This window comes from Heptranchias perlo, chromosome 7 (assembly GCF_035084215.1).
Source record: "Heptranchias perlo isolate sHepPer1 chromosome 7, sHepPer1.hap1, whole genome shotgun sequence".
Lineage (NCBI taxonomy): Eukaryota > Metazoa > Chordata > Chondrichthyes > Hexanchiformes > Hexanchidae > Heptranchias > Heptranchias perlo.
This window is the reverse complement of record NC_090331.1, coordinates 29,532,447-29,545,840: the sequence shown is the minus strand read 5'-3', so window position 1 is coordinate 29,545,840 and position 13,394 is coordinate 29,532,447. Positions and strand designations below refer to the sequence as shown.

The 13,394-nt window shown below is 45.5% G+C and overlaps 1 protein-coding gene across 1 annotated transcript in view; it reads left to right on the top strand.

The window, feature by feature from the left end:
• The first annotated feature begins 6,132 nt into the window (after positions 1-6,132).
• LOC137323988 (histamine N-methyltransferase-like) overlaps positions 6,133-13,394 on the top strand; it is a 30,073-nt gene continuing 22,811 nt past the window's right edge. The window contains exons 1-3 of the mRNA XM_067988160.1: positions 6,133-6,220; positions 6,866-7,012; positions 7,895-7,937. Of these exons, the coding sequence (XP_067844261.1) occupies positions 6,876-7,012; positions 7,895-7,937 (180 nt within the window). The 5' untranslated portion in view covers positions 6,133-6,220; positions 6,866-6,875. The remainder of the gene's footprint in view (positions 6,221-6,865; positions 7,013-7,894; positions 7,938-13,394) is intronic.

Genomic DNA, 13,394 nt, shown 5'->3' with positions numbered 1-13,394 from the left:
GAGTTGTTATGATCTAGAATGCACTTCCCGCGCAGCAGAAACCGAACGGGCTGGCAGTTAAAATCGGCCAGGAGACTTACCTGCCTACGTCCCACTTCCTTCTCGCAGCCTTCAATTTTAACCTGATATTCTGAGCAGACAGCAAGGACACCTGGTCAGAAGAAGGTCCTTCTTTAAATAAGCAGATTGGGTTGCAATAATGTCATCGGGGCCTGACTGCTATTTTAAGCAGAAGCCTGAGCAGGGAAACCATTATTGATTTCTTGCCAGGTGAAGCTAGCAGGATGAAGGGTCGGGGCCAGAAGAGGCCCAGAGGTAAGTTTTTTAAACTTTTTTTTTACTTTCATTGAGGAGTCAGAAGGAGCAGGAATGCTGTTCTAAGTCTCAGAAGGAAATGTTAGGCCTCCCCTTGCCCGGGTTCTAATCCTTTCCGATTATGAGACCCCCTCCTCCACAGAAACCCCCTCCCTGCAACTTACCCGCATGCTGGGGACTGTTCCTTTGGTCCCCATTGCCAGCCTCTTGCTGCATGTCATTCCGGTACCTCCCATTGGTCAGCTGTCGCTTCCAGCCCGTTCCGAGATGAGGCCCGTGAGTTAAAATTGCCTCATGTCCCAGGGGTCAGGTTTATCACTTTCCTCGGACCCGCTCGCCCAATTCCCATCCTGAGTTAAAATTGGGGCATTTGTTTTTGACACCAAGTAACAATTGTTAACTTAAAATAGATTTTGTGGTCCCATCAAAGTGCCAGGTGGAACACAATGCATCCCGCACAACCTACCACCATCATGGGAGCAGCAGCATCACAAGGACTGCAGTGGTTCAAGAAGAAGGCTCACCACCACCTTCTCAGGTCAAGTAGAGATAGGCAATAAACAAAGTCTTGCCAGATTCACCAGATCCTGTGAACAATTTTTTTAAAACCCTCACATCTTCTTTATGTGACTTTCTTCACAGCTGTCCCTAATACCTACAGGAAGTTCTGCATTGCTTTCCTTCTTTGTAATTAGCGACCTTTCTTCAGCCAGTCAGCTAAGGTTCTTCTGTGACTTAGACTTCTTCCCTTCTATCATAAATAAAAAACAACTTGGAATTATTTAGTGCCTTTCACAACCTCAGGACATCCCAAAGCGCTTTACAGCCAATGAAGTACTTTTGAAGTGTAGTCACTGTTGTAATGTAGCAAATGTGGCAGGCAATTTGAGCACAATAAGGTCCCATAAACGGAAATGTGATAATAGCCAGATCATGGGCCTGATTTTGCTGTGAATGGCGAACGAACTGTGCTAGCCGTTCAATAGACTTGCACTTGCCCATAGACTTTCTATGAGCTTTTGCATGGCAACGTGCTGGAAATTAGAGATCCAAAAAGCACGACGCCCTCTACAGGGCAACTGGAACCTGTGTGAACCAGGCAAGCAGCTGTGTATCCCCATAACCAATCAGATTGAAGCATCGTTAATAACAGCACAGAGGCAGAACCAGGAAGTGTCAGTCAGTATAGTGAATTCAATGTCAAATCAGGTACAGCAAGTGAAATAAGGAGAGGGTAAGAAAGATTGAATTAAGAGACAGAGATGAAAGAAAGAGTAATAAAAAAAGTACTTAATTTTTTAAAAAATGTCCAACAATAATTAATGTCCAAAGGAATGAGACGCCACACTTGTAATAGTTAATTTTCAGTGCCAGAGAGGTTGTTTGGCATTAATTAAGACTTACCACGCCATTAAAAAGGCACTTAGACTTGAAATGACTTGTCTTAACCATTTTTGGCGAGGTAAGGACAGGAACTTCATGCCCGGGGAGCCAGACAGCGAGATGCCATTTTCACGCAGCATTTGGAGGAGCATCGCATCTCGGCCAGCAACTTCCAGATTTCCATGTTTATCTGCGGTCGCCGGAAGTTACTGTTCGATTTGCACATGAATAATGGTGAGCGCTGTTAGCCTCACCGTTATTTTTACAGCAACATCTTGCCCAATCTGTTTTTAGGTGTTGGTTGAGGACTAAATATTGGCCAGGACGCCAGGGAGAACTTCCCTGCTCTTCTTCAAATAGTGCCATGGAATCTTTTATGTCCACCTGACAGGGCAGATAAAGCCTCCGGTTTAACATCTCATCTGAAAGACGGCACCTCTGACAGTGCAGTACTCACTTAGCACTGCACTGGAGTATCAGCCCTGGGACTTGAATCCACAACCTTCATTGCTTAATTGGTAATACAAATGTTGTTTTGCTTGAGTAAAATTCAGTATAAACGTGGCCTGACCATTGAAGCTTCCAGAATACATTGAGTTACATCGAAACTACAGCACAGAAACAGGCCATTCGGCCCAACTGGTTTATGCTGCACACAAGCCTCCTCCCTTCCTACTTCATCTAACCCTATCAGGATACCCTTCCATTCCTTTCTCCCTTGTGCTTATCTGGCTTCTCCTTAAATGTATCTATGCTATTTGCCTCAACTACTCCTTGTGGTAGTGCATTCCACATTCTTACCACACTTTAGGAAAAGAAGTTTCACTTGAATTCCTTATTCAATTTATCAGCGACTATTTGGTATTTATGATCTCTAGTTTTGAACTCCCCCACAAGTGAAATCATTTTCTCCACTGTAAGATTGTATCCTTCTTGCCCCATAGTATAATGGGCAAGTGAAATCACTATAATGATGACTGTATGTGTGTCTCTTTTTATATTTGATCTTGTATTCAATTTTGTATGACCAAACACTGTGGTGTTGGATGTATAAACCATGCGGGACTAATGTTAGGGCGGGGAGCTCTTAGATCGTATTGACTAGCAAGAAAGGCAGCCTCAGCATTCCGCCTTCTGGCTTGCTTATGTGAACGAATTAAGAGATGAAACAAACAACATTCTTGACCTAGTTAGAACTGGGACCCTTATCAGATATTTGATAACTGTAAACAATGGAGCCTTACAAGGCTGGTCCATGCCACCTGGCCTGGAATCTGAAGGAGTCAAGGGAGACCTGGAAAACTATGGAATCCCAGCCCTGACACAAAGGCAAGACTAAATAAGATGAGGCCAAACACTTGAGCTACTGTGTAAAGTCATGATTTGTTAAGGCCAGAAGAGGGATACAGGCTGCTTCTGCAGACCCCTGAAAGGTGGAAGATAACTGGGGGTGGGGGGGGGTGCTGACCCTTTTTCCTTGAAGAAACAAAGAACTCGAGGTACCATTGGGGTCCTCGCCCTTTTGGGAAACTCCAATAGGGCAGAGGCCCATGTCAATAGTTGACCTTGGGTCCACCCCCAAAAGTGGCATAAAAGGAGCACCCTGCACTAGTATTATTGCAGAGACTTGGCAGGGGCAACAACTGGTGACATTGGAGACCAGCCAAACAGCCACTCGAAATTTCGACGAACGATCTGGATCAATAGAAGTGGCTCCAGGCGGAGCAGGTCTGAGGATGAGGAGTCCAAGAGGTCACCCCAGGCGGGGCAGAATTCCACGCTGGGAATACGTGGGATGAGAGCGCGTAGGATGCTTTGAAGGTCTGGATCGAAGGTCTTGATCAGTTTGTTGAGCTGGTGGGTGGGAGACTTCTACTGCCTCCCAAAGATACGCAAAGCCAACACACCCGGACGTCCTATCGTATCAGGCAACGGAACCCTGTGTGAGAACCTCTCTGGATACGTCGAGGGCATCCTGAAACCCATCGTACAGGGAACCCCCAGCATCTGTCGTGACACTACAGACTTCCTACAAAAACTCAGCACCCACAGACCAGTTGAACCAGGAACACTTCTCACCACGATGGACGTCTCGGCACTCTACACCAGTATCCCCCACGATGACGGCATCGCTGCAACAGCCTCAATACTCAACACCAACAGCCAATCTCCGGACGCCATCCTACAACTCATCCGCTTCATCCTGGATCACAATGTCTTCACCTTCGATAACCAGTTCTTTACCCAAACACACGGAACAGCCATGGGGACCAAATTCGCACCCCAATACGCCAACATTTTCATGCACAAGTTCGAGCAGGACTTCTTCACTGCACAGGACCTCCAACCAACGCTATGCACCAGATACATCGACGACATTTTCTTTCTATGGACCCACGGCGAAGAATCACTGAAGAGACTACACGATAACATCAACAAGTTCCATCCCACCATCAAACTCACCATGGACTACTCCTCAGAATCGGTTTCTTTCTTGGACACACAAATCTCCGTCAAAGACGGGCACCTCAGCATCTCACTCTACCGCAAGCCCACGGACAACCTCACGATGCTCCACTTTTCCAGCTTCCACCCTAACCACATCAAAGAGGCCATCCCCTATGGACAGGCCCTGCGAATACACAGGGTCTGCTCAGACGAGGAGGAACGCGATGGACACCTACAGACGCTGAAAGACGCCCTCGTAAGAACAGGATATAACGCTCGACTTGTCAATTGACTGTTCCGACGGGCCACAGCGAAGAATCGCATAGACCTCCTCAGAAGACAAACACGGGACGCAACCAACAGAGTACCCTTCGTCGTCCAGTACTTCCCCGGAGCGGAGAAACTACGCCATGTTCTCCACAGCCTTCAACATGTCATCGATGACGACGAACACCTCGCTAAGGCCATCCCCACGCCTCCACTACTCGCGTTCAAACAGCCACCCAACCTCAAACAGACCATCGTTCGCAGCAAATTACCCAGCTTTCAGGAGAACAGCGTCCACAACACCACACAACCCTGCCATGGCAACCTCTGCAAGACATGCCAGATCATCGACACAGATACCACCATCACACGAGAGGACACCACCCACCAGGTACATGGTTCATACTCCTGTGACTCGGCCAACGTTGTCTACCTCATACGTTGCAGGAAAGGATGCCCCGGAGCATGGTACATTGGCGAGACCATGCAGACACTGCGACAACGGATGAACGGACACCGCGCAACAATCGCCAGACAGGAGGGTTCCCTCCCAGTCGGGGAACACTTTAGCAGTCAAGGACATTCAGCCACCGATCTTCGGGTAAGCGTTCTCCAAGGCGGCCTTCGAGACACAAGACAACGCAAAATCGTCGAGCAGAAATTGATAGCCAAGTTCCGCACCCATGAGGATGGCCTCAACCGGGATCTTGGGTTCATGTCACGCTACACGTAACCCCACCAGCAAGGAAAATGTTATTAATACAACTGGAAATTCTCTCTCTCTCTCTGCCTTTTGTGTCTCTTTCTCTCTGTCTGTGTAATTTGACACATTGTGTATTCAGCATACTGGGACCTACTGTTTTCCGTGGCTAACCTGTCTGAACACCAACGACACCTTTGATTGGTGTTATGGTGTTCCAGCCTAATATAAGATATGCGATTTGAGAACCTCTCATTCACTACTCACCTGACGAAGGAGATAATCTCCGAAAGCTTGTGATTTTAAAATAAAATTGTTGGACTATAACCTGATGTTGTAAGATTCCTTACATTTGTCCACCCCAGTCCATCACCGGCATCTCCACATCATGTGAGGATATGTTTAGTCTTTGCTCAGTGCTTCCGTATGACCTGTTCTTCTCAATGTATTTCATAAAGGAAATAGCTCTTGGAGTTAGCCTAAATGAGTATCATTTTCAAGCTCTGCTGATCACACTTAAAATGAGTTATGGCAGTTAGTTTTATATTCTTGTTTATTATATTTTGGAATTCCTGGATTTCAAGACATTGAACGTTGAAGTTAATGTCCGTTTAAATGGTGGTGATTTCACTCAAAAACGATAGCTGTCTGAAAGCAAACGATTTTGAAGATTTTTTAATACTTGCAATCCCATAATATTCACTTTGCTTTCCCCCCCCCCATTTTTTAGTGATTAATAACCTAATATTTCTAAATCTGAGCTGACATATATTAAGAGAATATTTCAAGTTATTTTACTTAAGAGCTGACTGCAGATAATATCTTAGCGGAGTTCGAACAACAGTTGATCCACTGGTTTGCTCTCCCCCACGGAAACGCTGTGGTTCTCAAGCTGGAAAACTTGTTTAGCTCCACCACCCGTTCACTCGACTTATGCACAGGACCGTACTATATTTCTTCCAAAAAATGGGGGGAACCTTAATGGCCCGGAACTTCCTGGATCGATCAGCTGTTTAACTAATGCTAAGTAAAGGAATGTACCATGTTTCTTGCAACAACAAAAGGGGCATTCAGTATAAATGTTACATGATATCTGCACGTTTAATGGTAATGCCGCTATCTAATTAAGCAACTATTTCACGATGTTTGGCTGCTTATGCTTTAGTATTGGGAGAAACGTTTGATTAGGAAAAGGAATATGAAACGCTCCACTCTGATAGATAATAGATGTTTCTGTTTTCTGAGGAGGCTTCCATTCCCTGTAGATTTCACACAGCAAGTATTGTACTTACCTAAGAGTTTTTACAGAGGAGGTCGACTTCTGTGTCCTTATTATTGAACAGATTTATTATTAAGTAGAACTTTTAATTGGAGCTTTCGAGAAACTAAATTGTTGGTAATCTTTCCTTTTCTTAATCAAAGTTCTACTGCAAATGTTAGTCGGTTCAAAGGTTTTGAGTTAATTAGGTTTTGCTGAGGTTGCACAAACTTGCAGGGTGCTGGTAGGTACGTATATTGAGAAGGTTAAAGCTTCTGGTTGACAGGAGGCTAAAGTTGAGGAAGATAATTGCACGGGGCATGCAGTTGGGAGTTAATGTGTGCTAGCTGCAGACAGCCCTGGCATGCTTCAAAGTTTAACGATTGAATAGGAGCGGAGCAGAGCAATAATTGTTCAAGGTAAAGTCCATATTCTGCTCTCGACAGATAACAAAAGTCAGAGTGAACTGAACTGTTGCCTTTTCTTAACTGCAGGAAACCAGAAATGGAATCATCTATGAAACCCCTCTCCTCAGACTACAGCTATTATTTGAAGACTTTTAAACTCTTCCTGGAACGCTCCACTGAACATCAGTGCCTGCAAAAATTTATTGATGAGAATCTTCCAGACATAGTAACCAGGTATGACACATTTAGGGTCCTGTTCAAAACTGAGGAATCTGAAAAGACAACGAGCTATTTAAGCTCTTACTTCATTGGTAGAAACCTATGTTTAGTTACTTATAAATGTTTTTCTGTTGTTTACACATTGGCTTGGAATAGTTGGTAACACTCTCGTACTGAGTTTAAAGATTGTGGCCTATAAATTCGGCTGTGAGGTGCCCATTTTACGGGCCTAATTAACCCAATAAACCCCAATCTGGCAGACAGGAAACATGCGTACATTTAGAGGCAGAAGAGCACTACCTTCTATATTGGGAAAGAATTGTTGTACAGGGCCTAATGCCTTTTTGAGGGCTGCCACTACAAGATTGGTTTGCCCTGGAGGAGCCGGTAGTAAAACTAGACCTTGGGACCGCCTGCTACCAACAGGGTAAGTTTATGAAATTTACTTACCCGAATGTGGAACCTCAGCCACTTGCTCACAAGGGTGGGGACAGTGGGGTCATTTCTTCGATTTAGCCCCCCTCTCACTTTTTAGTATTACCAATTTATGATAAAAACATAGCACCATCGGGCTGTCAGCTAGCTAATATTTTATGAGCATTTAACATTTCGCTGCTATTAAACTTGTGAAGCAAGAAAAAAAGGAGGAAATTAATATAAATTTTGAAGCAACCGTATTTCATTTCTTGCTTTTATTTCATTAATATATTTGCACATGCACACTGCATTAAATGCCCAATCATATTTCCATCAAATTACCACTATTTTCATTTAATTGAGAAAAAAAATCCTCAAACTAGTTCCATTAAGTAACCATTCCTTTTTATTTTATAAATGTTGGCAGAAACCCATTGCAGTAAATGACTGCTATTTTTTAATTAATTAATCAATTTTCAGGGCGTACCTCAATTCCTCCAAATGCTCCGGAGCAGCCGAGCAGGTAGGTGTCTGTGAGGTCTACTCCTGACCTCATTAGTGTATCTGGGGTCAAGGGGAGGTTATCTCATTTGCAAAAATGTGGCAGGCACCAAGGATGCCAGAGGCAGGAAGTGGGAAAAATGGCATCAGAAAGCCACTCACTCTTCTGCACCACCGGCCAGGAGGTTTTTTCGGTGGAACCCAATCAGCTTTTTAAGGGAGCCTTTATCTTTGGCACTTCACTCTTTTTAGGCTTTTAATTATTTTTTTCCCCATCCTAACACAAGTGATAGAACATTGAGTGTATCCACAACTTAAGTTGTCTGCTAGTTTTCTGGGTTGGCACATATGTCCCTAAATTTCCTACGTTGATATGCCCAGAAAACAGTATAACTTGAGCAGGCGACACCAGACAAAATTCAGGGCCTTTGATTCGAGCACAGAAAATATAGCAATTACAATAATGTGAGCAGAAGGAATTGGATGCAAAACAGTCCTGCTCCTCCTTGCTACACAGGAAGATGCTTCTTTCAAGATTTTTTTTACAAGTTACCTTTTGTTGGATGCCGCATGAGCTGCTGAAACATTCTGAGTGGGGCAGGACCGAACGGGTCCTTCAATAGGTGTTCGGTCACCAATAGGTGTTCACCTGGGATGCCCATAAAAGGAGTCCTACGAAGTTATCTGTGGGTTCAACACCTGTGCAGATTGGGTGCTAAATCGGTATGCTTAGTCCCCGTTTTACTGTTAACAAACGGCCTAACGCCTACCAATTTCTACCCCAATATATTTTTGGTGAGGTTGATTGAGGGATAAATAATGGCCAGAATACTAATGAACTGCCCTGCTCTTTAAATAGCGCCATGGGATTTTTTTTACATCCACCTAAGAAGGCAGACAGGGCCTTGGTTTGACGTCTTGTCAAAAAGACTGAACCTCCCACAGTGCAGCACTCCTTCAGTCCTGCACTGAAGTATGAACCTAGATTCGGTGCTCAAGTACTGAAAAGGGGCTCAAACCCATGACTTTCTGACTCAGAGGTTAGAGGGCCCACACTGAACCAATGCTGAGACATTGCTAAGTATCTTTAAATCTGGCATCTTAATATCTTTTGGGTTTTTTTCTACTTTTCTCCTATCCTTTCTTGATAGTTTTGCAGGCACTGGCACACTCCAATACCTCAGCAAACTGGTCATTCTTCATGTGTGAGCTAGATAATCGTGGTCAGAAGGCTATTTAACCACGGAAGAGTGGAAATCAAAGGCAAGCCAAGTATTGGCCTCGCAAAACATTTTCCAGCAGTCACTAAGTATCAATTAAGAACAGAAACCCTGGCCAAGACTGCTGAAGCCAATTCTAATGCCCCTACCACAAGCTGGTTGATATCAGCAAACTCATGAGAGGTCAAGGATTGAACCTGGGATCTTCATAGTCTGTAGAGGTCAGCACCACGTTGGGTGGTGCATTTACCAACAGAGTTTTTGGGGAAGGTGATCAATTTTTTTGAATAGGGTAATTGGGGAAGAGTTCCAAGTTCTTAAAGTTCCTATGGAGCTATAAATGAGTTCTGTTTAAAACAAGTGCACAGTAGTTTGCAGGTTTGATGTGTGGGCGCAGCGTTATAGCTCAGTAAGCGGCACAGAAAATAAATCATTTTAATATATTAGGTAGGTATTTAACTGTATAAAAATACAGAGGTGGCACAAACGTTGGAGCACCAAAACCGAGAACCATAGCTTGGTTTCTCTGTTCCTCTGAGCTCCCAATCTCAATTGCATTTTCGTGGGTAGGTATTAAGCAAAGGACAAGCTTTTACTGTTTTAGAAGAATACCATATGATTTAGAGACAAAAAAGGAAACATTCAAATGACGGTGCAACTTTTCAGTTTTTTGGCTGAGTTGAGATATCTGTGAGCATGGTCATTTGAATGTTTCCTTTTTTTGTCTCTAAAACATACTGCTGACAATATTTGTTTTCTCCTCATCCCTATAACACTCTTCATTGTACCATTTAGTATGAACCTTAAATAATTATAAGTATATTCCCATGGTACATGATTATTTCTTAAAATATTCACCCTATCCCCGTCATGAATATAAATTTGATAAAATATCCAGTGTTCAATGTGTTTTCATGACTTGGTAATGAGAAAACAGCACCATGGCAACCACAGCAGCATTTATCAGAAATTAGAACGGGGGCAGCATTGTGTGTTGTGGCACTTTCCTTTCATCTTTTACCTTATGATTTCATGCAGAAATCTTCCAACTGCTTTTTGTGCTGTATGAAGGATGAGTTGTTAAACCTCTCCATATATCAAGTGTCACTGATACACAAATTGAACTTTTGTGAATACAATCCTTGAGAATTTTTTATATAATACAGCACTTTCTTTATAACGGCTTTTTACATTTTTCCCTTGATTTTACTGCCCTATCACATAACACTTCAGACTGTGCAATCTTAACAAGGGAAACAGGATTCCGGATGTAAGGCCGGTAATACAGTTGAAATGCTGATAAGTTCCACCCAGTCTATCGTGGTGCGATGCATTTGAAAGGGGAAAAATCAATGTCTTCTGCATATAGTCACGTGGAACAGTCCTCCTGAAGTTCCAATCAGCATAATTTTTGACATGGTCAAATATTTGGGGTGAGAATAAATGTTCCAATTGATTTGTGAGTAGACGAGTCATGCAGCTTCTGTTAAAGTTGCACGTTACATGCTTTACTGTTTTTAATACTCAAAATATAGTCCAAGTAATCAGTCTGATTTTCATGGTGCTTTTGCAAGAACTCAGTTAACAATCGAGTTAATAGTAGTTATACATTTATCATCTCTGTGTCCATGAAACCTTGCTTGGTGTTTGATTCATTGGCCTTAAACTCAAAGGGGAAGGTTTTCAGCAGGTACCCGCCTGTTTAACTCTGAAAATCTAGTCGCGGTCTCACCTGTGCACTGAAGTGCACTTGATGCCATTTTGGGTCAGGCATCCTCATAGGTGTCAGCGCACCTGCCTGAAATAGGTGGGCACCTAGTTAATATATGCAAGTGTGGGTCCTGTGCTTGATAAGGACCCAAATGCCATTTTCAACAACTTTACCATGCTCTTCGTCAGTTCTACAATAGACCCACAAATCGTGGGTGGGAACAGTTGGCAGGGTGCCGTTTCCAGCATTATTTAAAGGGATCGTCAGCTGCGCTGAAGTAAATCACCGGTTTATTCATAGTGGCTGCCAGTGGACTGCTTTTACTATTTTTGCTGGGTTGGCTGTTTGAGCTGACATTAATCTTTCCAAAAAGTTATCTGGCTGAGTCGACACTGGAATGTTGGGTTTGTTGATTGAGATGCCATTGTGGCTAAAAGAGGAGGAGGAGATGGAGCAGACAAAAGTCCAGAAACCTGCAGCTCTAGAGAGAAGGGGGGAAGCTCGCAGGAGGCCTCAGCCCACTAGAGTATGTAAGCCAAACGGTTACCCAAAAATTGGACAAAGCAACTTTGTCATTGAATAAAAAATCCATATTTACTTCAGCTTCATTAGCTTATTTCAATTTATACATGCGATGTGTTTCCATCTCTGTCATTGTGTTCGTGACGGGGAAACAATTTCTTCATTCAGTAAAATAGTTCAAATGGTTTGGTAACATTTGCTTTACAGATATACAATTAATTGCTAGGATTTTACATATTAAAATAAGATGTACAGTGACATCTACAAATATTATTGTAGAGTGATTCATGTCACTTCAAAATAAAATCTTTTTTACTTTGCAGCATTGGGAAAAAAGGAAGCTCCAGACTTAATGGGCTCGATTTTAGGGTCGGGTTACCTGCGGGTTTCCAGCGGGGGGGCCCCGAAAATCCCGATCTCCGATCACGTGACCGGATTCGGACGAAATCCCGGCCACTTCCGGGTACCGCGCTGACGTGCGGGGCTGCGCGCGAAAGCCCCGCTGGTGGGAATCCCGCAGGCAATTAAAGCCAGCGGGGTTCCACTTGAGAGCACTTAACTTGCTCGTTGTGGTCAGTTAATGAGCTGAAGCAGCTGTCAAAAGAGGAAGTGTGGGATTTTAGGTTCAAAGCAGTCAGTTTCCCACACTGGGGGAAACAGGACCCTTCAAACCAGGCGTGTTGCAGCCAGCAGCCTGTGGCAGGTGCCAAGGTGCGCTCCACGGGGGAGAGCCCTCACCCACGCAGGAGGCCACCGCGTCACATAGGGCAACCCCCGCCAAGCCAGAGGACAGACCGACACAAAACCGCAGCCCCAGTCCGAGGACCCACCCACCCACCTACCCTGCACAACCCCTCACACCAACACCTGCCAGATGGGTGGTGCGTTGACATCCTCGGAGGACGAACAAGATGACCAGCCCCAGCAGCCTCGCAGTCCACGCCGTCCGCCTCGGAGAGGTGGGGCCCCCCAACACGGTGCTGCGGCACACCCACCTGCACAGCAGGAGGGAGGGCAACCGCAGAGAGAGATGCGTCGCAGGAGGCACTACCCTCCGCACAGGGTGTACAGAGCGAGGCTCAGCTTCATGGACCTCTCCGAGGAGCAGTGCATACGGAGGCTCAGTCAATCGCCAGGTAGTCGCTGACATCTGCAGCCTCCTTAACGACGAGCTGCTCCCTGATGGACCAAGCAGCATCTTCTTACTTGTCGCCGTCAAAGTCACCACTGCCCTCAACTTCTTCGCATCCGGTTCCTTCCAGGGTGCCACCGGGGACATCACCGGGGTCTGTCAGTCCTCTGCACACAAGTGCATAAGGCAGGTCACCGATGGGTTGTTCCGCAGGGCCTCCCACTACATCAACTTCGCCATGGACGAGCGCAGCCAGATGGAGAGGGCGGTTGGATTCCATGCCATGGCCGGCTTCCCACGGGTGCAGGGTGTAATCGACTGCACCCACATCGCAATACGGGCACCTCCGCATGAGCCAGGGCTGTTCCTCAACAGGAAGGGGTATCACTCCATGAACGCCCAGCTCATCTGTGACCACCGCCAGAGATTCCTACACGTGTGCGCCAGATACCCCGGCAGCTGCCACGATGCCTTCGTCCTCAGGGAGTCCGCCGTCCCGCCCATCCTGCAGGCACCCAACGCCGGCAACGGCTGGCTCCTCGGCGACAAGGGGTATCCCCTCCACACGTGGCTCATGACACCTCTGAGGAACCCCATCACCGAGCCGGAGCGTCGGTACAATGACAGCCACACTGCTACCAGGTCTACAATTGAGCAGACCATAGGGCTTCTCAAGATGCGCTTCAGGTGCCTTGATCGTTCTGGGGGAGCGCTCCAATACACACCATTCAGAGTGGGACGAATCATAGTTGTCTGCTGTGCCCTGCACAACATGGCCCAACAGAGAGGGGTGCCGCTGGAGGAGGCCCCATCCACACCCGCCACCCACATTGAGGAAGGCGAGGCGGAGGAGGCGGCGGAGGAGGAGGAGGAGGACGCGCCAGAGGATGTTGG